This window comes from Scatophagus argus, chromosome 19 (genome assembly GCF_020382885.2).
Source record: "Scatophagus argus isolate fScaArg1 chromosome 19, fScaArg1.pri, whole genome shotgun sequence".
In the NCBI taxonomy this organism is placed as follows: domain Eukaryota; kingdom Metazoa; phylum Chordata; class Actinopteri; family Scatophagidae; genus Scatophagus; species Scatophagus argus.
In genome coordinates, this window is record NC_058511.1 from 3,058,404 (window position 1) to 3,084,205 (window position 25,802).

Consider the following 25,802-nt stretch of genomic DNA (forward strand, 5'->3'; position numbering starts at 1 on the left):
TTACTTCTGCCGTTCCGTTGGACAGTTTTGGTGTCTTATAGACTAAACAATAAATCAGGAAAGTAATTGGCAAATAAGTGATGACGAAGGCTGAATGAAGTCAGTAGGAAAAGATGTAAAGCTGATTGTCTTCCGGCTACCTTCAGCGACACAATTTTTTGGAAAGGGTGAAATGAACCCTTCAGTCCGCCTTAATGGAACCTGAGCAGAGAGCTGTTGTAGAAGCCTAACTCTGCCAAGACCGTGGAAAGATGAAAGCAGACAGAGAATAGGCTGTAATCAACCCAGGGTCTTCACAACACACACACACACACACACACACACACACACACACACAGGGCCACCGACAGCACCCAGGCTGCATCCTAATTGTATCATTGAGATCTGAGAGCCAGAAAAGTGGAAAAGACCAGGATGCAGACTTTGTTCTTCGCGTGGCTCGGAGACTCGTCTTTCTTTGACATGCTGCCTTACCTCTCCTGCTGCAGATGACTGCGTGACTGTGTCTTTGAACTCGGATCAAATTAAGACGTGTCACTGCTCCGTGGCATCCAGCAGTGATGCAGAAGGACTGGTGGATCTCATGCAGGGTGTGTTAAAGCACAGCGCAGGTCGAGCATTTTTTGGAAATTTTATTGGAAAATAAATGGAATGGTATCTGTGTCTACCTGCAGGTCTACCTACAGATTTATTGCTGAAGCTATCGCTAGAGAAAGTGCCGCCAAAATTTCCTTTTCCATTTCTCGACAGCTGCAAAATCAAAGCGCACTGTCAGTATGGCCTGCAGTTAACCTCTGGGGTTGAGATGCGTTTGTGTGTGTTAAAGTCTTAGCATCAGGTGTACGCTGTGTGTGTGTGTGTGTGTTCTAATTGTGCCACACATCACTGTATCTGTCACAGATAAACCTGCTTTGATGCAGAAGATTAAACAATTATTAAACCATCAGAGACATGAGGGGAGTCCAGGATTGTGCCTTAACGCTCCCTGTGTGTGTCTGCGTCTTATCAAGATACAATTCAGTGACATATTAAAGGTGTGCTGCAGATATTTTGCCTGAAATTAGTTTTTCCCTGCCGTGAAATAGTTTACACGAATTCCAGTATAATGGAACAAAAAAACAGTATGATTTTTCTCTTTGTGCTAAACAGGCAGAAAGAACAATAAAACTCACAGTATACTGATGGCTCCAGATGGTGCTTATTATTCCGTTGGAGACGTCTCTACTGTTTACTGATTACATAATACAGAAACAACACACACACAAAAGCAATATGCTTTTGGGCGGCGTGTGTCTTAGCAGCACTGATTAAATGTCCATCCAGAGTACAGATTTGTGGCTTTCTTGCCAACAGCTTTCGAGCCAAAAGTACTCCATTACCAGAACTACATTTTCGATTTGTCTTTGTTTAGATTTATTGTAAACATTTGTCATGCCACCTGTGATTAGTGCTGCCACAGAATCCGGAGGTACTGAAGCACTGAAGCTTCCTTTAATTGTGCAGATTTAATTTTTGCAAGAGTTTCGCTCCCCTGAAGAACTTCAGAAAGATTTCGTCGTCTGTGGTTGTTGTTCTCTTGGATTTGTGTGCTATTTGTGTGATCCTTCCCTAAATGCAGGCACACGTCACTGTTTGCATGCAGAATACGTCACTGCACGCTCACACTACCTGCGAGTGGGTTTGTGTGAAATGAAATCTCAATAACGCAAAACAGGCTCACGCCGTCGACACATCACTGCAGATTAAGTCATCACGAATTTGAAAAGCTATTGCTTCTTTTCAGTCATTTAATGGTAACATTTTATGTCTGCTTCTGTTAAGATGATGAATCCTCTTGTCCCCGTCGTCTACAGGGAGCATGAAGAAAATGAGGCACCGAGTAAATAAACTGGAAACATAGTTATCCCATCAGAATGAATTTAATATGGAAGAGTGATGTTAAAATGAGCTGAATAAGATTCTCTCTGCTCACACAGTTTGACGTTCTGCCTGGCAACTCGGTTTTTGCTGCTAAATTCATAAACCTGTATTGTTGTTGTATGTTATCTTCTTGCAAAAGGATTCAGATTTACCATCATAAATAATACATTTTACTCGGTACCAACAATCGGTCGCTCGCTTCATCTTCACTATATTGTGTTCTTTCGTATCAGATTGTCAGGTTGAACTTTTTGGAAGTGACAAGAGCTCACACAAACTTGATATCTCATACGTGACTTGAGCATCCAAATGGGAAATATTTACTAATAAGCTAAAACAGTGTGATATGTTATTACATCTTGGACTTGGACTCTTGTGAGGTGGTGGTCTCACACTTGTGGTATAATACAGGATGTAAATCCTGTACTGAAGCCGAACTCTTCAGGTAACTGAAGCGTTCAGACGTTATTGCTCAGAAACTGTGGTGAGTGGGCTTTTGATTTATTCAGCAGGGGTTCAGGAGCTCTGTAAGGCATTTGCATTAAAAGCTTTCCTAAAAACAGACCAGAAAACATGTACAGTCTGCAGCGAGCCTCGCCTCATTTGGTTTTCTGCCCTCCGCGGTTGGCAGGACCGATTCTGATAAGCAAGTCACGACTTTGTTTTCACTCGATTCTCCCTTTAAAATCTGCTGTTGACGCAGTTTATTTGGTATCGCACTGAAAAAGTTCCGCCGCCGATCACAGATTCTGCGTTTAATGAAGGCTAGACTTTGCGTTTTACTCATCATGGCTCAACAGCATCTCAACTGCACCACCACAGTACATCCCATAATTAGCTGACGGATTAAGGTGCACCTTACAGTTTAGCAGATCACAGCCGCACATTATAATTAAAGTAATTAGGCCTCCTATCTCTTTCTCTCTCTCTGCTTCGTTAAGTTTACTCCCAATAAATGCATAATTTTGAGGCTGTGGAAGTGAGATGGCACACAGCCTGTAATTCTTACTCATTTAGAAAGATGGAACTTGGAGGTTTGAGGATGGCAGATACCAGCATTGGTTCCAATATCACCATGTACACACAGTTTGTATACACACACACAGTTTAGGCTTACGCTGATTGGATCTTCAGTCAGTGGTTGAAAGGATGATGAACGGTTTTGACAAAATATTTAGCCTTAACGTGCATTCGGAGATTCTGGTGGAGCAACATGTCCGCTTGCTAGGCCCCGTTAATCAGCACAAATACTGAGTGAATTTTGAATCCTTAATTACAAACCAGCTTGACATCCACGTTCTGTGAACCTGACACCCAGAGTCTCACTTAAACTTTTCTCTGCGCTCCGCAAGAGCAGTTAAGGTTGTCGATACGATTTGGATCGGTATGTTTAAGATAATAATGGTAAGCTGATTATGTTGCTGTTGCTGGTGTTGGCTTATTTCATTTAACACGGACAACTGATGTTGTCTCTGTGACCCCTGGACATGTTGGACATCCCACAAAACCCACCTTTGCCAGGGTTTTTAATTTAATTTTTTAATTTAAGTTACTTTATTAATCCCAAGCTGGGAAATTACTTTCCTGATTTATTGTTTAGTCTATAAGACACCAGAACTGTCCAACTGAACAGCAGAAGAAGACAAGAAACTGTTTTGGTCTCTACAGCTTATTTCCCATTTAACCCATCACTGATTGAAACACACACACACACATGCAACATGCAACATGCAGTGAAACACACAGGAGCAGTGGGCAGCATCAAGCGCCCGGGGAGCATATTGGGGGTTAAGTGCCTTGCTCAAGGGCACATCAGCCGGCTAATGGGGGGTGGGGACATTATCACTCCACCACACTCAAATTTTTCCTGAACCAGCGACCTTCCGATTACAAGCTGCTTCTCCAACCTCTCGGCAAGTTCATACAAAATATTCTCCCTGACAATGAGACTAACTCGTCCCTTACGACTGGACGATATGAACATAGAAACCTGACCCTAATACTGGCTTTGAATCTGTTGATAATATTGAACGGGTTTAAGGCAAACAGTGTAGAGACAGAGAAACAGAGATGGGACTTTGATTTAAGCATTGAAAGTCAAAAGAATAATTAATATTCAGTGTGACGATAGACAAAGGACAAGTGTAATGAAAGCAGAAATTTCTTCAACCACAGTCTTCCCTTCTCTAAATTGGAGATTAAATTTCCAATTAGATAATGATTAAATGATAATGAGCGTAAGCAGGCAATGATAATTACTTATTAATACACCTCGCTGCAGCTCAGGAAGCTTTTGCACTCGTGTCTGATCACTTTGTTTAAAACCATTGTAGCGTTCAGACACAAGTCAGAACAGCATCAGGATGCGCCGATGATCAATATGGCTCTCACCTTGCCACTTTTGTTCCGAGTGACAATTATAGTCTCAAATCAAACGTGTCTAGGTGATATAAATCTTGTCTTTTGATTTATGATTGAGCAGTTGTTTCTGTGATGTGATTAATCGGATGATGATCGGCCGATGGGACCTCCAGAGTCTCCGTTTTGATCAGCAAACACGTTGGGAACGTGTGTTGAACAGGGCGTCGGTACAGACTTTGACCTCATGATGAATGTGTGAAACGTCCCGTCATTTTGTTGAAAATGAGAATAAACCAGCCAAATGAATGCAGCAGAATCGGCTTCAGAGACGTTCAGAGAACACAACACAGAATCCGCCGGGAAACCTGCTGTTAATGGTGGACCGACACATCGCTGGCTGTTCTCTGACTGACTCTCTGCTGTGGTATTAGTGCTGATTTCTGCTGTTGAACATCTCCTCTGCGTTCCTGAATGGGTGAGTTAAGAGTTGAGGCTTGAGATGGAGAGAATGGACTGAGGGTGAGAAGTCTGGCCTCCCATCAACAGAACAATAGTTTAGTATTCAGCAGTAATGATGAAGTTAATTGCTTGCCAAACCAGTTTTCCACTAAACTGACTAGCCTCTGCCTCTCTAAAAGGCTTCTGCCAGCGAAATGACACATCAATTGTTGTCGTGGCAATTAAATGCTGCGTCTCCTCGTCGGCCTTCTTTCATGCAGTCGTGGATCAGCGGTTAGGGTGTCGGACCCGTAACCGGTGGATCGCTGGTTCGATTCCCCGTCCCGGTGTCCATGGCTGAGGTACCCTTGAGCAAGGTACCTAACCCCCACTGCTCCCCGGGCGCTGCACGCGGTCGCCCACTGCCCCGGGTTTGCTGTGTGTGTGTGCACGTCACTTGGGTGGGTTAAATGCAGAGAACAAATTTCGTTGGAGTGAGTTCCCTCCAATGACAAAATATGTCACTTTAATCTTTTAATCTTAATCTAACGGTTTTGTCCCCAAGTGTGCAGAAATCGTTACCCTCCTACCAAAATACAGTCATTCATGCCTGCAAGGCTTTACTTTTGAAATCAGCCTGCTCTTTGAACTTGCTTTAAAAATTAGACATTATGGTAAAGAACTGACATTTTAATGTACCTCACGTGTCTGTGATTCGCAGACGGACTGCAGGGATGTGTAACAAGTTGTTTATGAAGGGTTTTTCGCTTCCTGGTCTCAAAATTGATCTTAGAGAAACTGTTTGACATTTAGGGAAATGCGCTTTCTGAGATGTGAAGATCAATACCCCTCTCATCTGTGTGTCTCTTACATAAAATGCTACAGCCAGCAGACAGTTAGCTTAGCTTAGCACAAAGACCACAGATGGATGAAAACAGCTACAACTCAGTGATTAACCTGTTATTTCTTGGTTGTTTAATGCGTGCAAAAAAACTGTTTAAAAATGTCAGTTTTTCCATTTCTCAGGGTGTTACATGCTGGACTATTTCTTGTCTGGGAACAAAAGTTGAATTTTTGCATTTGAGTGTTTAATGAAATGAGGATTACATGCTAGCTAGAGAGCTTCAGATGTGCTAGTGGGGGGATTTTGTTGTCACTGGACAGAGCGAGCCGTTTTCCTTTGTTTCTAGCCCTTATGCTAAGCTAGGCTAACCAGCTGCTAGCTGTAATCTTACATCTGAAGGACATTAGAGTGGTTTCAGTTTTCACGTCCAGCCCATGTGCACAGAATTTCCTGAAACATCAAACTACTCCGTGCAGTTTTACAATCATATGCCCTCATCCCCTGCACCTATAAGCTCTACTACGACCAGGTGGAAAATGACTGCCGGCTAGTGCGAAGGCAGTGAAATGGTTGTCATCAGGCCTCGTCATTATCATCAAAGTCTCATCAGCAAACGGAGAGACTTGAGCCGAGAGATGATTGAGGTGTGTGTGTGTGAATGTGTGTGTGTTTGGGTCCCGGGAGTCATTACGTGCTCAGAAGTCGAACCAGCATCTTTTCATCTTTTATTTCTCTCTCTGATCCTTTGTAAAGCCGATGACACACGTCCACAGGGACGCCGTTTGGCACCTGCTGCCATTTTAGCTTTCAGCTTTTGGTGCAAACCGTCCTACTTTGTGACTTTGGTCTGTAGGTTAGTTGAGATGCTTCTGTGATGCCCTTGTTGCAAAGGATGCAGGTTAGCTTTGTTAGCTGACTGTTCGAAGAGTTTGGCTGCACGTTAGAGTCTCAACACAAACGACTTGTAGCAAAGGCTGATGGACCGTTTGCTTTCTCTGGCGGTGTTCATATTACCGTGGTTTGCTTTCATTTCCAGGTGTTTCTAAACTCACTGCAGGATATCAGAAGTCAGTAATGATTTGATTATGCCCATAACTGATGTTGTTCTTCAGTCCCGCTGCTAACAAACAGCTCTGCAGTTCCCTCAGGAGAAGATGAGGCTTGTGTTTTTAGTTTTCAGTGCAGTAATTCTGAACCAAAGGACCAAATATTGCAGATTTTGAGTCCCATCGCAGCCTACGACGCCACAACTCACCCTTAGAGAGACGGAGAGCTACAGCACGAATCTCATTTTCCTCCTGGCGATAGAAAGGCAGCAGCAAATCGGCGTGATGCAAAATCACAGTCCAGCATCTCGGGAAACGATGTCCATCTCTGGGAAAGCGATCTGCAGACTGCAGAGGAAAAACAAAGAAAGCAAAGTCTAAAAAAAGCACTCATAAGCAATTGAGAGTGACAGATACATTATCACCTTATTAAAAATCATGTTTTCGTTCAGATAAGTTTTTTGCTGGAGTGTAGTAGCAGACATAGACGGGGAATCGTGTGCTTTGACCACTCATGTTTGTCTTTAACTGAGAGACAGGAGGCCTTTTATTTGAATTTTCTTCAAACAAGTGAACAAATCTGCCAGTGCAGGACCAATTTTCCAACTAGTTTATTGATTTTTAGTGAACTTGAGCTTATTCTGTTAATGTTTTTGAAGATAAAGTGTCATTTCCCTCGATTCCAGCTTCACTCTTCAGTTGTAGAAAATATATGAAACACAATAAATTCTCTTGAAATAAAAGCACCAACTGAGTTTGTCACAGCGAGAGGCAAAGTGATAAGTGAAAGGCTGAAGGCTTTATCTCCCATTTTAGCTTGTTTGTTTGTAAGTAATAAAGCTCTCTGTGTTGGTTAATGTATTCGTAGACGCTGACATTTCTTTGTCGTGTTTTGACATCAGTTTGTGTATTGAACCAGTTTTCTAAAAGATTTCTCACGAGCAAACGTCAAGAGTACAGCGTGGAACATTCCCAAGGCCCTTCCTTATTAACACCTTCAGTGTCCACGCAGTGAAGGTGGAAAAGAGAAGGTTGCGGTTCGTATGGGGAAAACAACATGAAGCCGAGAAGGAACAACAGAAGTTGAAAAGTTTTTATTTTTTTCCCGGCTCTCGCAGCGTTTGACAGCCGAGTCATATTTCATCGAGCTGCTCGTGGGGAGTCGGCTACACCTCGCCTGGTGAAAGTCTCGGCGAGTTTCTCAGCTGTGACTTTCTCCCAGCTGACGGATGAAATTTGTGGCATTTCGCTGTCACCTTATCGATCCGCCTGCTATCGCTGTCATTTATGCAAACTCCTCCAAGGACACGAACGCATCGACCCGAGGAGATGAGGGAGGATTGGCGATGCCAGACACACTCGCTCACACACTTCCCCTCTACGCAACCTCCATTCCAAAACACAAAACATGTTCAATAAGACTAACGGAGGTATTGCTTTGTTTTTAACACGTAGTGTTGACGAAGTACTGATACTTACAGGACAGTACTGCCTGACACCGACAGCTACACAACACATGGACTGATGATCATAAACACACCTTAAGGCAGGACTTCCTGTATTCTGTGTACTTCCTTAACGAGAAACGCTGCCTGAGAGAATCAGCTGACTGTGTGCGTGTTGTGGTTGTCACAGTCCCAAAAGGCAGTTACACAGACTGTGTACAATATACTGCACTTAAATATGTGTGACCTCCTCCAGAATTTTGTGGCTTAGCTTTGAAACCAGAGTTTAATTACCTAAATTCATTTCACCGATGAGGTCACGTAGCCGACTTAGATTCAATATCTGCTCATGTGTCGTCATGGTGACGGTGATTACAGTAAAGGCAGCCTTCAGCTCTCGGGTAGAATTGTCATTTTCTTGGTGTTTGACAAACACACACACACACACACACTGACTCCATTTGTCACTGATGAGTCTAAAGTCTCCGCTGATGTTTTTGGGTACTTTGATAGGTGTGTACATATGTGTTGTTGTTGTTGTTGTTGTGCGCGTCAGCAGGTTATCATTAGTGCATTTCATCTGCAGCGTGTGCCGATGACTCTCGGGATGCGATGGAGATTTTAGCTCCTCTAACCATCTAACGTCTGCTCCATTCACGTCCCGAGCTGACGAGAGACTGAGCTGACTGAATAATTCAGACGTGTGCAGGAAGAGAGGTTTTATTTTGGAGCCAACAGAAATTTCCCAGCTTTATTTGGGTCCCTGCAGTTTGTCTCTGATCCTGGACGTCTGTGAACATGAACAAGCAGAGAAGGAGACTCGACAGAAGAGGTCAAAGTAGAGACAGTAAAAGCCTGTGGAAACGACCTAACCAACAACTGCTCGACTTCGCTCGACTTGTTGGCTCTTAGGCTTGTTCTTAGGACAGAACAGTGAGCTAACCAAGCTAACCAAGCTAACAGTCTCGTGTCCCACAGGAAACAGGAAAATGTTGCCCAAATGAAGGCGAAGGAACAGATAATCATGTGTTCTACATTCAAAATATTGCGCTGAACACATTAGAGTTGAATTAAGAGACAAATAATGGAAAAAAACAAGATATATGTAATGTGCAAAAGAAAGAATGATGATCTTATTCACATTAAGAGGTCAATAAAATCAAATGACTTGGTAACTCCAATGGCCGAGTGCCTCATGATTATAATGTGTGTTTCTCTTATTGACTGAAGTGCTGTGGCCGTCAGCAGAACCACAGTGTGTGTGAAGGAACATAAACGACCACCTGTCAGACTAAATCCTGTCGTCTCTCGGCGAGGCATCACAACTGGATGCGGCTGTTTCAAAGAAAGCCTTTGCCCTCCATTTTTCTCTCCTCTCTCCTTCCTAATTCTGCTGGCGGACTGTGGGCCAAAGTAAACAAATGGTGGTTCTCTTTAGCAGCATCGCTCACAGTTCGGCGTGCTGAATTATTGACTCGTGTAGCTTTGTTTCTCACGGCAGAGAGAGAGAGACGCTCGGGGAAGAGAGTCTCATGGTCCTTCATGTGGAAATGTGAAAGCCATTTCCGTCCCCTCGTCCTCTCTGCTGCCTGTGAGCAGGGGATCACTGCGCTGGCAGATTACGGCTCTGTGGACGGCTGCATGTATTTTTGGGATGGATTCAAAGGTCAATCTCATGCACAGCGGTTTGCTTGTGTTATTTTTATCCCCAGCAATACGAGGCATCAGCCGATCTCTAATTTATAACCGTGGGGCACCGCTGCTGCCTGTGTGCCAGTGCTGGAAACATGGAGGGATGCACTGCATAGGCTGTGTACTGCAGCTGTGTACCAGCTGTACTGTACACCACAGCTCATTTACTTGTCATCATTAGAACACAGCCTTAATTTGCATTTCTCTGCCTGCGTCATGACTTCAGTGCATTTGATCTGTAAGCTGATTAGAAGAAAAAAATTAAAAATCCTTAATGTGAATGTTGTGTCAAGGGTTTTTTATGGTTTGCCTGAACGTGTTGTGTTCAAATGTTGTGGATTTTTTTTGGTAAAGAACTTAATACTATAAATCCTGTATGGGAAAGAAAAACAAAACGTAAAGGTATCGAGTGTTGGCAGCTCCATTCTAAGACAAAAATCAATATCAACCTTCCTTTCATCTTCATGTTTCCTTACTTTCCCCTCACGCTGCGGTTTGCTGCCGTCCACTTTATAAAAAGTATGGAACACAGAGGACCCAACATGCTCCCTGTTGTTTGAACCGTTGCTACGAGAGGAGCAATGGCTACGAGAGGAGCATTCAGCCTCCCGCTGCTTTTACTGCCGTAATAACTCCCGAATATGAACATGTCTAACAGCTAACGGGTTTCTTTCCTCTCTGCTGCAGGTTATCTATGCACTGAACACAAAAAACGACGAACACGAGGCGGCCATCGCCACTCTGAAGGAGGCTCACGAAGAAGAGGTGCAGCAGATTCTCTCTGAGACCCGGGAGAAGATTTTACAGGTTTATACTCTTTACCTTTAATCACTGACGCACTCACGTTTCACTTTTAAAAGAAATGAATGCCCTGTGAATTATATTATCTGCCTTACTTTGATGAGAAACGTCATGAAAGATTCCTTTAACTCAGTTTGAAGCTGGTTTGCAGATATTTGGAGTGAGGAGGGAACGCGGTGTCGTGAGTGTAAAGGGACGTTCATTTAAATTAATAATGCAATCAGTCACTGCTTCCTGGGAGTAAAGACAAAATGCACAATCCAGTGTAACTTCTGGTTAAATGGACAGATTATTGGAGCAAAGCTTTGGACTTTTTGGCATGAGTCCGAGTGGCTTTAGTATGTTTTCCATTATTAATTTAAGACGCGGTCAGCGAGAGTCACGTTCGTGTCAGTCGGTCGAGGTGAGACAGTCGCTGTGTGTTTTACAAACATGTGTGGGCTGCTACACACTCACCTACATGGCAGCTGATGCACTGGAGAGCCACTGAGCTGACATTACATTCAAACCAAACTCATCAATAACTAATGATACTGATTATTAATTATTCAAGTCTATATGTCATCACCCTTCATGAGGAAATGTGACTAACAGGCCTCTCCTCAAAATCTGCCTGGCCAAATAAGAAATGTTTATTCTTAAAATATATATACATTCTGCTCTCTTTGCCCCTATGGTACATTTGTTGGCAGGAAACATAAAAAAAATTCATAAATGTCAGTTTAGTTTGGTAGAATTTTGAGGACAATATGGCACCAAGTATAACATGGTTGTATGTGTGTTTTGGTGTGCATCCAGATTCAAATGAAATCAAATCCTTTCTAACCTTATAATCTGCATGTTTGGAGGCCTAACTGAACTTTTCATGCGTCCTCCAGTACAAGAGTAAGATCAGCGACGAGATGGACCTGAAGAGGCGGATCCAGTCTCTGGAGGAGTCCATGGAGCTCCACGAGAGAATGAAGAGGCAGGCGCTGGCTGAGTTCGAGAGCTACCGTCAGAGGGTGGAGGACATGCAGCTCTGCACCGAGGCTCAGGTAGGAACAGAGTGTGTGTGTGTGTGTGTGTCTCAGTTGCAGGTAATCAGTATCAATGTCTGTTTCTGTCCCCTGTTGTGAGACTCAGGAGTGTCCCTTGTTCATCAGCACCATCATGACCCTGTGTGGTGGTCTGCTCTGGACCATTGACTTGTTGTGTCTTGTAAGATCAGGGCTCCATTGGTTCCTGTATCCAGATAAAATCCAGATGAGATTTAATTTAGTTTACATTTAGCCAAATCACGACCCCCAGTAGTCCAGCACTGGTCAGGCTCTGGTTGTGGTTATGTATTTGTAATTGCTTCCACTCTTTCCACAACATGTTGGAGTGTTTCTGTGGGAATTTCTGTCCATTCATGCAGTAGAGCATTTGTGAGGTCACACACTGATGTTGGACCAAAAGGCCTGGCTCACAATCTCCGTTCCAGTTCATCCCAAAGGTGTTGGATGGGGTTGAGGTCAGGGCTCTGTGTGGGCCAGTCAAGTTCTTCCACACCAAACTCATCCAACCATGTCTTTATGGAGCTTTGCTTTCTGCACTGGGGCACAGTCATGCTGGAATAGAAAAGGGCCTTCAACAAACTGTTGCCACAAAGTTGGAAACACAGCATTGTCCAAAATGTCTTGGTGTGCTGAAGCATTAACATTTCCCGTAAACTGGCACAGAAACTAACACAAAAATAGTTTATGGTGTCTGTTAATAAGCTCAGCACACCTTGTTTTCCAGTGATAACCTATTTGTTTACATACAACTTCCAGTTTATAAATCATCCAGTGTGTATCACCTTTTCTCTGTCGAGGTGTGTGTGTGTGTAAGACAGTAAGAGCTGTTAGTGACAGTCGTTGACACAGTGGATGGATGGCTGACATTTTTCTTTAGATTTGCATGCAGTTGGTAGAGGATGTGCAGCTCTGTGTTGAAGCACAAGAGGAAGGAAGGAAAGAAAAGACTGGATGGATGATTGTGAGCAGCACTTAAAGAAAGAACATCCATCCAAGCTAAGCTTTATGCAAAGGTGTGTTTGTCTCAGTGCTGACATGGGAGTCCAGCACCCAGATGGATGTGATTGATGGCCTTAATATAATGAACAAAGCACTGAATACCAACTCACTGCCTTCAGCCTGTTTGTCTCCAACTTTATTATTATTGTTTTCATTCATTAATAGCGCGAGTTCAGTTTTAGAAAATTCCCTGGTTGTTTGATTCCGGAGCTGGTTGAGGGCTCTGTGCTGCACAACTTTCACCGTTCAAGTGAACCATTTTGAGCTTGTGTTCAGGTACAAATTGCACTTAGTAGTTAGTGCGAGTCGCTGATTGTGTAATTATGTGCTGCCTTAGTAAATGAAATGCTAATTTCAGAGCGTGCAGCCAAATTAGATGAGAGGCGTGAATCTGTAAACGTGGTGCTGAGAGGTGTTTATCATTTGCTTCACCCACCTCATGAGACCATCCTTTGAGTCACTTGTATTCAGTATCAAAATCAGTACTGATCGAAGCAAACGTGACAAACGCTTCATTAACGTTGTTCTTGTTATGTTTGGATGTGTCCTCGCTGTTCAGATGGCGGGTTTGTGCGTTTGCTGCTTTTCACTGCAAATGTAGAGCAGGCAGGTTGGCAGTCAGGAGGTCAGATTCCCCCGGTGCTTCACCAGCTGGCCTAGAGCTTTTTAAAACACTTATCCACGGTGTGAGAAGCCTACAAACCCATAAATCAATCCTCCTGTCAGCTCCAGTCTTTCTTTCCCGTGTTCCTTGGCAGCACACGCAGCGTGTGGTGTCCATGTCGAGGGAGGTGGAGGAGATGCGACGGTCCTTTGAGGAGAAGCTGCGTACGTTCAGCCAGGCCCAGAACCAGTTTGAGCAGGAGAAGAGGGCTGCTCTGGAGGAGCTGAAGGCCCAGCACAGACAGGAGATCCAGGAGCTCCTCCGCAGCCACCAGAGTCAGAACGCAAACTACAGTAAAGACCAGGAGAAACTGGGACAGCTCCATAAAGCCGAGGTAATGCAATAGCTGCTGCGAAAGTAGAGCAGCTCCTGGAAGCCAAAGCAACAAACTAAAGCACAACAGGGAGAAAGTGGGACAGCAGCAATTATCACGTCATTAACTGTTTGTGTACAAGCCAGCAAGTTAACCTGCTGCATCATCTCTGGAGCACCGCAGCTCAAACTTCCTCTTTCATGTCCCTGCCGTTAAACCAAAGGGGTGTGAAGAAACTTTATACATGATTTTAAGAAGTTTTATCTCTCTATCACTAAGACAACCTTGTTTTTTTGGTCTCTCAAATCTTCACCAAAGCTGAGCTGACCTCCTCATGTTGTGCTGATGTGTCACAGGTGGATTCTCTGACAGAGCGGGTGGAGGAGCTCAAACAAGACAAGAAGAGGCTGGTGGAGGAGTATGAGGCCAAACTCAGCAAGGTGCAGTCCTGTGGTCTCAGTGGAGGACGTCGAGTGTGTCCTCGCAGTGTCAGATCATACACTTAAACAGATGTGCATCTATTAATGTAAATGTCTTTCCTGACATACTGAGGGGAGAATTTATTTTATTCAGTTTATTTATTCTTTGAAACTAGAACCAAAATCTTCACATCACATTCCAGTTTTATTCTGAATTGTAATTCATCCAAAATCCTGAAAAAAATGAAATCCCTCTGAGATCTGTTATTGTTGGATAAAAAGACTGAACGCAGAAATGCTGTAAATCTGTAAATATCTAAACACTTATATATAAAATAAGCTCTGTTAAATGTTAAAAGTCTGTGATGTGCAGATTCGTGCAGAGCTCAGGCACAATTTGAGTGCTGGCATTTAGGAGCTATTAATTTAAAAAAAAAGAAAAAGAAACTTCCTCACTGACAGTGAACGCCGTCAGCCAATTCAATTTGGCTTCACCTTTAGCTGTGTTGATTATTTTAGCATGAGATTGCACTTTGATGAGGCAGCTTTTCAAACCACCCAAAATGTTTTCCCGTCTGGAGTCAGTAAAACAGTGCAGTAAAGCACGGCGTCCATGTTAGACACGTGTTGCTTCATCTTTTCACACGTGAATCGATGTGTTGAAGTGACAGACGCCCCGGCGTGTCTGCTGTCTGTCTGTCTGTCTCCAGGCTCAGGCCTTTTACGAGCGCGAGCTGGAGGCCATGAAGAGAACTCAGCAGCTGACTGCCGACAACCTGTTGGCATGGAAACGCACCGAGGCCGAGCTGCGGCGGGAGTTTCAGACTCAGGAGGCGGCGCTGCAGAAAACCTTGGGAAAACTGAGGGCCGAGCTGGCCAGGGTGACGGATGAAGCTCGGGAGAACCGGGAGAAGTCCCACAAGCTTCAGGCGTCGCTCACCGCCGCCGAGAACACCGTCAAGGTGAGTCTGGACCCCAAACAGTGGACTCAGACCATCATCGTGCGTTTGCTGTTACAGGATGGGGATGGTGAAACAGCACCAGAACATCCTGTAATTTAATCAAACAAAATCTGTGATCAGCCATATTCTGATTTTATGGACGGCCCGCAAAATTTGTCCTCTAACACGGATGATGAAATGGGTCCATAAAGGGAAACGGGTGTATGGGATAAAATGAGATAAAATGGGTAACAGCTACAGCCTGGTGTTGATACTGCACAGATTAAATGACAAATAGTAGATGTTCAACAAAGTGAGTTAAAGTTCATTTCTGACATTAACTACTGTTAATGTCTCAAAATGTATTTCGTCTTTATCTTGCAGCTGACATAAGTTTAAGGTTCCCTGCAGAGTTTTTGATAATTATTAGGGCAGTGGAGGAACATTTTGATCAGTGGGCCCCAATTTTGAGGAAAACAAAAAAACATGGATGTGAACAGTATGTAAAATATTTAAAAAATTCAGAAATGGTGAACCTGATGAAGGTCAATTGATTCAACTGTTGTTCATTTTTTTATTATGAATCCTACAAGTCTGTTCTAAAGTTCTTTGTTCTAAATCTTTGGCTGTTATGCAGCTTAGTATCTTGTTGGACAAATTCAGCAGCCGTTTAAGCGCAGTACCATTTCCCCACACCCGCTCACTCACTAATCTGTGCACTTCTTTCTTTGTAGGGCAAAAATGGAAAAGCTGTGTTCATTTCCCAAGTACATCTTTCTGAAATTGTACTTTCTTAATGTTCTGTAAGGTCTTTGGAGTACACTCACATGATTATCTCTGCCGTTGAAAATAAAGTTGACATGTGCTCCGGGGGAGCTGGTTAAGTAGGTCTGTTTTGTTGTTGCGATATGCTCTGAAGTTTGTGTAAAATTATCGCTGATTGCACCGTAGACGGGGTGGGGGGGTGGGGGGAGGGGGGTCCCGCTCCTCTTCTCAGTGTTACTGAGAATATGATCAAGGTCAGCAGTGGTTGGCGTGCCTGGAGTTTATAATTTTATGAGTTATCGGAGCAATTAACTGTAACCCAGATAAAGAAACAACAAAAGAGCAACAGAGAAGAGAGCTCGAAACAACTTCACTTGACAGCTCCGCCAGACTTAACACGAGATTTAAGAGAAACAGATATCAAAGGGTAGAAACAGTTTGATCCTGTTCTTTTTTTACTCTTTCGTACTTTACTGAGCTGATGTGTTGCATTGTGGCTGAGGTAACATCACAATAATCTCTTCATAAAAGCCCCAGTCTGTGAACATATCCCTTAAGCCTCCTGCTGTGAGTTTATCGTTGAAAGACATTACGCTTTAATTTAACCTCAGCAAGCTAACAGCAGTAGATGTTACAGACTTTGGATCGAACATGACAATACGCATCTCATACCTCATCAGTCCTCTTGCGTGTAGTTAGTGATCATTTGCTTTCCGTGAGGCGACATTTTACTCGAGTGGAGCTAAAGAGACCAGAGCAGCCTTTTCATTTTACTGTGTGCGCTAAATCAAAATGTTCTTTAGTTCCACGATTTCATAATCACTTAACTGGGAAGAAATAGTAGCATAAATAATGAAAGAATAATCTTAATTCATAGAGCAGCTTTCCTAGCAAACTTGGAAGGCCCTTGTACAAGTAAAATAAGATTGAACACAATACATCCAGAACAGGAACAACCGCCTCGGGTTATGACCGGGCAGCTCAGCGACGAGGGCATCGGAATATCGACTTAACTCCAGCTGGACGCACTTGTGGTTGGTGTCCAGATGCTACGGCTTCTTGCTTCAGTGTCTCTGTCATCCTCCTTTAGCATGTGATTTATTGGGCAAACCTCCAGAGAAATGCAAGCAAATGATCGCTTGGAGAAACTGAGACAGACATAATTAATGGCTGACTGTTCATAAGCTTCTGGAGGAATGTGCATGCCAAAAATTACAAATTTATTCCCCTGGTGTAATACTCTACTGAAGCTATGTTAAATTGCTTCTGTCACTGTATCTGGGCTAAATATTTCACTCTCAGGTAAAGCCTGTCTTGACGGCTTTCAGTGAGATAAAACAATAAGTCGTCTAGTTTTAAAAGTCTTTTATATTTGAATGACGACGCAGAAGTGAGGCTCCATTTGAATCAGTGACTAAAGGTCAGGGATTTTTTTTTTTACAGTGCAGACACAATTAATTAAACCACTGAACTATTCTTTAGTTGTGGTGGCCAGTGGCGGACTCAGGCCGTTTGAGGGCCGGGGGCAATAAAAACAAAAGTGGCACCAGCTGTATGTGGCGAAGCGCCAGCACGAGGAACGTCGTGATGCAGCTATGGTGAAACAGTTAAAACTTTAGTTAAGATTAAAAATGTTTTATTGTGCAACTCAGATTAATTAGAGGTGTATTACAACTATTACACCTCTGTGACAAAAACACAAAGGGAATTATTGACAATTTAAAGGCACATGGAGGCCAACTAATTTTCTTGAAAGCCCTGCATTTACACTTACATTTACTGAAAATGAAAAAGTGAATTTCTGACCTGTTTTTAAACAGATTAATTGTCAGTGGGAACAAATGTTCTAAGAATGATGCCAAACTTCATTTTAACAGAATTTTAACGCAGTGAGGATTGAACAAAGTACGCACGCTTTCCCAAAACGACCTCACTGACCAAAAGTTGTCCGAATTGTTGTGGTCTAAATTTCAAACATTCCTTTGAAGAAATGAGAACCGCACATAAAAGAACTGTAAACGCTCCATCAGTACAACTCTAATTGGTCCTCACAAAGATGTAAAAGATGGACAAAACACACGGACAGACGCACACATCACATCACATCCAATTAGTGTGTGACTTCTCGTGGTTATTATCATACTGAGGTTTCTTTGTCTTAGCAGTAGCAGCAGTAATTAAGTTTGAGGCAGACTGTTTGATGGGATTGAAAGATGTGAAATTGCCTCTCATGAGTTCTTTAACAGTGCTAAATCGAGTGTGTGTGTGTGTGTGTGCACATCAAATCCCTCCCTGAAGTCTAGCTCTTATTAATTGAGCAGCGCTCAGCATTTACATTCTTGATCTCCAGTATTAGTCTAATGCCACCAATATGCTTCATTCCGAAAGTTTGACAACCCGTCTGCAGCAGGCCAGCCTGTCGGAAAACTCTCATACAGCTACAGCTAGCATAAACATCCTCATCATCCTCATCATTTCTCTTCATAACATTAACATTTTCTGTCCCAGTCAGTCTCTAAGTTGCTGAAAAATATGGATGCACTTTTCCGGTTTAATCATGACCAATCAGAAAACATTTATTAAATGTCTTAAGGTTTCACGCAGGACAGAAGAGAAATTAAACTCGACAGCTGCTGTGCACTTGCAACAGCCACTAAATAGCTGGTGCACATGTGAAGACTGAAATGTTCAACAAACCTTGTCACTAACTTTTCCTACGGTTCAAAAGTGCGACTGAATACAGTAGCTCGTCAAAGGAATCAAATTAATAACACATGCAACAGTGCAGTAAACCTTAAACCTTGGCATCATATCATAACTATTTAAACTGATATGATGAACTTGTTAGCAAACATTTCTTCAGGCTTAATGCTCTGCTGTGTAGCTGCTGAAACACAAAACGATGCTGTGAGAGTTAACGGAGCCAGACAGACGAACAATGAGCTGAAACTTGTGAAGTGGCTTCATAAAGCCGAGGGGAGCTGCAGATTTGAGTGCTAATTCTCTGCAGGCTCATAATAACGAGCACATCATCAGTTTGTGTGCAGAAGCCACTAAGTTTGCTTATGGGGTTCGGGTATGGCTGCTACTGTACGTGCTAACAGAGGTTTTTTCCTGTGTTCATCTGGCTCCTCTCCAGGACTTAACCAAGCAGCTGGACGAGGTGACCCAGAATTCGGAAATTGTGGAGATCCGTCAGAAAGAAGCCGAGTGCGAACTGGAGGCATCCAGAGACCGAGTCCAGCAGCAAGCAACTGAAATTCTGCTCAAAGCCAGTAAGACTCCCTTCTCTTCTCTCATATGGACGCTTCCCACAAGACTCTTACTGCGCTTGTCGTGCAAACACATCAGACGTATCCACTAACAGCTCCTCTCATCGTGGCTGACACATCATGGTCTGTAACACTTTAATGGCCTCACGCTGTACATCCAGGCTGAGGTCCCTCAGAGGAAACCCTTCTCTCATCAATTATGCCCAGTTTAAGGTGCGCGTTTATGTGCACTCACGTTGGGTACATTGTCACGTGTTAACCTGTGATTTAATATCTTGTGATGTCTTTCCCTCAGCACTTTGTGAAACAAAGTTGCGTGAGCATAAATGCCTGAAATGTGTGAGCGACGGCAGCTACTCGTTGCAGAATTACGCTCGGCCCATTAGCTTCTATGAGCTGCTCGTGCCCAGTGAGAGTCAGTTTCCACTGGAGCTTCTCGCATGTGAGGGGGATAAATAAGATCCAGCTGGTAGATGCAACTACCACAGTCACATTTACCATCCAGTGCAGATCATAGCTCCTCATTTATTTAAACTGTTAGAGCACCGGAGGTTTTTTTTTTTTGTTTTTTTTGCCCGTTTGTAAATGTTGGTGGTAGCCAGATTACATAACCACTTTATTTGGAGGTGAAAATGAAAGTTAACGGACCTTTAATGTTGTTAATTATGCCTCTTTGCTCGCAACAAACTGTTAGTGCTCACTCAAGAACAGCAAGGATGAAGAAGTTGGTCTGTAACAGCGCTAGTAACAATTTTGTAGTTCACCATCGCAGGCTGGACGCTTATTTAAAACCCGTATGATAGTGGTGAGCACAACTATTGTTATTAAAACAAAATCCCCAAAGTCAGATCCAAGTTGTAATGAACTGTCATCATCTTTTACGGACAGCAGATTTTAGCAACATCTCCCATTTGTTCAGAGATTCAAGTAGATCTGGTGTTGTGCTTGTCGATGGCTGTTTCTGCCAGCAATCAGCCGGAGCTGTGGAGGTGACATTAAGAGTGTTGCCATCATCTCCCTGCACCGTGAGCTACTTCACTACATCTGTGGAAAACAGTAACATGAAATTTTATACACATAACAACTAAGATTTCCTTGACTGTCCTCCAAAAGTTAACATTAGCTTCTCCCGGCAGCCACAGCTTCATCATCAGCTTCGTCATCATCAGGATGAGCACGCCGCGTCTCGCTGGGTAGATCGCCGCACAGGAAAATATCTCCGCCCCCAAAACAAGAAGCCGCGCACAGGCTGAACGAACGATGTTAAACTAAATATTAATTCAGCAACTTTACTCCAGTGACAAAAGTAAAATATGCTGACACCAGTTTACTTTATCTGTTGGTTTCTTCAACAAGAAGCCCCCCGAGGAGAATTACAATGAGCACATGACATCACTTCACTATTTGCATCCCTCTCACGTCTGTCGGCTCCGTCCTGCCATAGGTCAGATAAGCAGCCTGCAGGCCGCCCAGATGACCCAGGAGGCGGCCATCAGGGACCTGGACAACGAGCGGAGCCGGCTGAAGGACAAAGTGCTGAGGATGGAAGAAGAGAGGGAGTCTCTGCAGAGCCAGTTCCAGGCCCTGGATGAAAGACAGAAACAACAGCTCCAGTCCCTGGAGAAGGTGTGTGTGTTTGCATGTGTGCCAGTGTCTGTTGGTGGTGTGATTTGTATTCAGTCCAGGCTGGAAAAACACTGTTATGAATAACCAATTAGCCGTCAAGATGCTGTGAAGTTATTGGCAAACTTTGCTCCACAACTGTCTCCAAAATTCTGTCCTCGTATTTCAGAGAACAGGGGCCTAATTAGAGAAATATTTTCTATCTGCTTGTCCTATCTTAAGTTTTAAAGATCGGAAAAATCCCATCTTCCTATTACAGAGGCAGTTCATGAGCTCTTGGTTGTTTCATATCTCAACCTTGTGTTTTAAGAATTTCTAACTAGGACTGTGAACTTGATTCCTCATTCGTCCTGTTAAAAAAATAAAGCTAACAGGCTAAGGCTAAGTCAGTGTTAGCTTCTGCAGCAGGCTAACGTTGATGTTAGCTTCTCCTACAGTTAGAATTCAGGTAACCTTTTCCATCATAATGTGTCAGTGGTCCTGTTGTTGCCTGTCTTTACTGTCATTGCCACTCAAGCCTAACAACAGTTATTTTGCGGTTATTTTAGGACAGGTTCTATGCCATCATAACTTCCTAACTTAGGATTCCTAATTTTGATAGTTCTTCAGTTAGGACGCTTGTGTAATCATGAAATTCTAACATAGATGTTTTTTTTTGTTTACTAAAAACAGGAAAGTCTAAGAAGTCTAAGTCTAAGAGTTTCTTAAGAAACTCTATAGCACCAACAAAGCTAAATGTCCACTTAGGTTAAAATAGGATTTCATACTAAGTTTTTGTAATGAGGCCCTCATTTTATTTTATTTCTGTTACTTCGAGCTGGAAGTCTTTTTGAGTTCAACTTCTTCTGTGTGATCAGGCACATTTTGTCAGAAATTCTTCTTCAGTCCCCAAATGTAAGGCAGTTTGTCTGCTGTGAAGCAGCATAATACTAAAACTGTGGGGAAAACTGTTTTCTTCAGTTCTGTCTGGTATTTATTTTTTTCTTATTTTTTCTTATTTCAGTTTTGCAACGGTGACATTTCTGTGTGCTCTTGTGATGTTGATATTTTCTCTTAGGCCAGGCTTTATAGAAGTAAAGGGACTTTTTACTTGCTGACATATTCCAGGACGTCCTACATAAAGAACACAAACTCATAAGCCATGAACATATAGCTGTACAGAGTTAGCCGGAGGTTACCTTGTGTATAGGTGTGGCAGCTCAACCAGGGAGGCCGGCTAACTGTGCGAAAGCAGAGGCCCACAGTTCACCTCCAACCTGTGCACGTTTCACACATATCTTCCTCACTTGGCAGCTCTATGGAGAGAAATGTGAAGTTAGGGACACCAGAGACCATAGTCAAATGCATTTCTGGGGTCAGCGCGGGCCACCTGTTATATTTCTGTATTATCATTATTAACATAAGAGATAAGATAAGATAATCCTTTATTAGTCCCGTAACTGGGAAATCACAGTATTACAGCAGCAAACAGGATGCAGAGGGTGCAAAGCATGCAAGGATAAGGGAAGGATGTGCATTCAAAGAATAAATACACAGGAAACAAGTACCTGCAGCGGTAAACAGTACAGAAAAGAAAAATACTATTTACACTAGAGTTCCTCAAGTTATGATTAGTGGATGGATTAATTATTGCACAGATCTGTTTCAGGGACTAAGTATGTAGGTACTGAGTGAGTATTATTACTACTATTACCACTACTACTATCAAAATCATTTTAGTTAATACTGCCATTGTCATTCCAGTACTCTGTAGTTATCATTGTTGTTATGCATCACTGTCTATGTATCTGCCCTCCTCTCTCTCTCTCTCTCTCTCTCTCTTGAGCCGGGGTCTGCTCCGAGGTTTCTGCCTTCTGACAGGAAGTTTTTCCTTTCCACTGTGCTTGCGCAAGGGGGTTTTGTTGAGTCTTTCTATTCATAGAGAATCCCATTAATTTTTTTACCTCCTGAAGAGTTAGTGTAATATATTATAACAAAGTTTAAAATGTCTTATTAACAAAAGGGAACAAATACAGAACTTTATTAATCAAACTGTTGAAAGGGTCAAACCTGTCGATCACTGCGTTTACAAAGTCTGAGCTGCTCCTTTTTTTAAAAACCAAGCAGCTTAAAGGTCAGATGATTTAAGAAACAGTGTAGTCAGCAGACCAACCACCGCCGATGGTAAATGTCAAGTGTTGCTGCTTCATGTGTGTTTTCCTTTCCCTTTATCTCTGACATTTGTGCAGTGTAATCCTCTGGGAGCTGGGAGAGTTGTCCCGCTGAGCGAGGCTGCTGTGAATTTGAATGTGGTCCTCGGGATAATAGAGGATCTCGCACCGCATAAACTTTATGGCAGCACCGTCCCTCAGCGCTTAAAATGGATTAATTGCTGTAATTTTTTGCTGTTGGTGAACAAATTCTTGTGGGTTTTTTGAACCAAACATGTTTAAAAAACAAAAAACAAACAAATTGGTGATTTCTAAAGTTGTCTTTTTTATTTAAAAAGTGTTTTGCAACTTCCTTGCATTAACTAGTGTTTTGTATAAATTGTGTTTGAAAATAAGCAACATTATGGAACTTGGAGAGAAAAATGTTTCCAATAATGTTAGTGGTCTGACTCAATTGTTAATAGTCGTGAGAAAGTCATTACGTTAATGGGAGGCTTGGTTTTCTTTTCCCTTCTCTCTTATTACCACTGTCTCCCTTATTTTTGTTTTGTTTTTTCTGTTTCTTTTCCTTCTCCTCTCTCAGCAAAAAGAGAAATTTACCTCCTGGGATGCTTTCATGTCCCGTCGTTCATGTCACGCTGTGGAGATGTTTTCCCCGCTGGGTTTGTTTGGCCATATGATAACACAGCAGTCTTGCCGAGTTTGACCAGTTTGATGGACGTTTCTTGGTAGATTTCCAGAACAGCTCTTGGTTTGGAGCAATTAGTGCACATCAATATGATTGCATCCCTGGTGGGAAGTTTTTTTTCATGTTGTTGCCAGTGTCTGCCAGATACTGACTGGTTTTGAATTAACTATTAATGGCTAAAAAGAATATACTTCATAGTTAGTGTGTTTTAGAACAGGCTGTAGTGAATCAGCTATCTTTACAAGTGCTTGTCCACCTCAGCCTGCTGGGTTTGCAACGCTGCTATCATTAATGTTAACCAGGCTCTACAATACCACATGTCACTGTATATTAGAGTGAAAATTATACTGTGTGAATGTGGAAAATTGTTTGGTTTCACCGATGATTAACTTCCAGGTTGGCTAAATTTAATAATGATTTCAAATCTGTTATCTCTCTACAACACATTCAGGTAGCAGCTTCTCATTTTTAGCCAACGCTGACAGTCACTTTCACAAGTCAGGATGACATTGGTGAAGGTTCATATCAGCTCCTGCTAATTAATGTTCGTTTCAAGAGTAGCTTGGGAACAGATCCAAATAAGACATGGCTGTTGCCTTGTTAAAGTGCCCTCTGGTGTAATTCCAGACAAAGTTGGCTTTATTTAACATCCCTAAATTAAGTGTACCAAATGTAGGAGGTTACCGTTTTTTGTGTAATCCAAAACATTGTTTTAATATTTCAAAAGCATATTTAGTCAATTAAGTAAATATAGATGTTAAATCGGTCTCTGTATCTTTAAATAACCAATCCTAAAGTACTTGTTAGTCAGATAATCTTGGTATACCCTTTCACAGGAAATGTTCTCACAGAGTTTTCTGGCTTACTTTAGTGTTTTTCGCTGTGCCTGATGACAGCTCAAGTAAGGATTAGGGTATTACTGCTCCCACGTGGCTTTTTTGGCAAAGTTGGGCCAATTAAAATTTTGTCAAACCCTTGCAAGGAAGAAACAGCTGCTCCCCTGATTAAACACAAAACAAATGAGCCAGAGATTAGTTGTTTTTTGTTTTGGTCTCCCAGCAACATCACTGCGTTGACCTTAGCATTGATTCACACTGTACCCGAGTTCCAAAGACAAACCCAGTGCAGTGTTGCTTGGTACAGAAGCCATTTCTTATTGCCTGTCTGACTGTTACACTTCATATGAAGCTTAGTAACAAATCAGCAGGACTTTATTGTGTTTCCTGTATGCCGTCCAAGCCACATCTTTTGGCTATTATCCATTCTTTAGCCACTCTCCTCCGTTATCCTTGCTAAATCTCTTCTCACTGACCGACAAACCTATCAATAGCAAATCACTAATCTTTACCTAGATTCAGACTAGTATTTTTGTCCAGCTCACAGAGTTGTCATTAATTAGTTAGCTAGCCAGCTTCAGCTGATAAAATCTGCTGTTGACTGGTCATTTCAAATATTATAAAATTGCCGGTTGTAGAAACGAGATGCTTGGTGTTATTTCTTTCTTTGTAAAAGTCATTCTTTAAAAGATAAGTAAGAACTCCGGTTGTCACCATTATCAATTTGACAAAAGGACTGGAGCTCAGCGAAAGGTCAGTTTACTGTATCTGTCACTCCTGATGATGAAGACAACATCTGACAAACACCAGCTTGTGTTGAGACTCCGTCTAGAATCGCAATGATGGTAGTGCAGGCCTTATAGCTCAATAATCGCTAACCCCATTATCGCTAATCCCACATGGAGTCTCCTCCAGACTCTTCTGATTTCAGCTTGTTGGGCTGTGGTGCTTTAGAGATAACAAATATGAATGTGAAGTGGTGAGACAGACAGAGATACACACAGGAAAAATCTCAGATACAGACAGACAGACTGCAGGATTGATTCCTTGGCTGTCACTTGGTAAACACTGGCAATATGGCTGAATAATACGGCATATGCTGTGAATGTCAGCCAGAGCTCTTTCTGTGTGAGTGTGTGTGTGTGTGTGTGTGCGTGTGTGTGTGTGTGTCTACCGTAACTCTCACCTTTGTGCATATTTTAAATGTGCGTGTGTGTGTGCATATTTATCTGGTGTTTACTTTAGGCTCTGCGTGAGGAGAAGGTGTCCCACGAGAAGGACATGAACAATATGCGAGCTCGATGTGAAGAGGAGGCCAGCCAGATGAAGGACAGCCAGGCTCGAGCTCTGGAAGAACTCACCAAGAAGCACAGAGTGACCCTGGAGAACGCTCTCAACAACGCCGAGAAGGACAAGAACCGCCTGCTGGCTGTGAGTACACGTGAACCCGCACGCACCTTCATCTCTAATGTGATGAAGGCTCCTCCTGACGCACCTTATGATGCTGCCGGTTTTGAACCTGACTTCATCCTAAAACGTCCGACA

The 25,802-nt window shown here is 42.7% G+C and overlaps 1 protein-coding gene across 3 annotated transcripts in view; it reads left to right on the forward strand.

Annotated features, from left to right (window-relative positions):
• The window catches only part of fam184ab (family with sequence similarity 184 member Ab), a 103,276-nt gene that overhangs the window by 28,934 nt on the left and 48,540 nt on the right, over nucleotides 1-25,802 (forward strand). For all 3 annotated transcript variants that reach the window (XM_046373231.1, XM_046373233.1, XM_046373232.1), the window contains exons 2-9: nucleotides 10,434-10,553; nucleotides 11,426-11,584; nucleotides 13,345-13,584; nucleotides 13,920-14,003; nucleotides 14,693-14,944; nucleotides 18,828-18,963; nucleotides 20,405-20,586; nucleotides 25,503-25,688. In XM_046373231.1, the coding sequence (XP_046229187.1) occupies nucleotides 10,434-10,553; nucleotides 11,426-11,584; nucleotides 13,345-13,584; nucleotides 13,920-14,003; nucleotides 14,693-14,944; nucleotides 18,828-18,963; nucleotides 20,405-20,586; nucleotides 25,503-25,688 (1,359 nt within the window). The remainder of the gene's footprint in view (nucleotides 1-10,433; nucleotides 10,554-11,425; nucleotides 11,585-13,344; nucleotides 13,585-13,919; nucleotides 14,004-14,692; nucleotides 14,945-18,827; nucleotides 18,964-20,404; nucleotides 20,587-25,502; nucleotides 25,689-25,802) is intronic.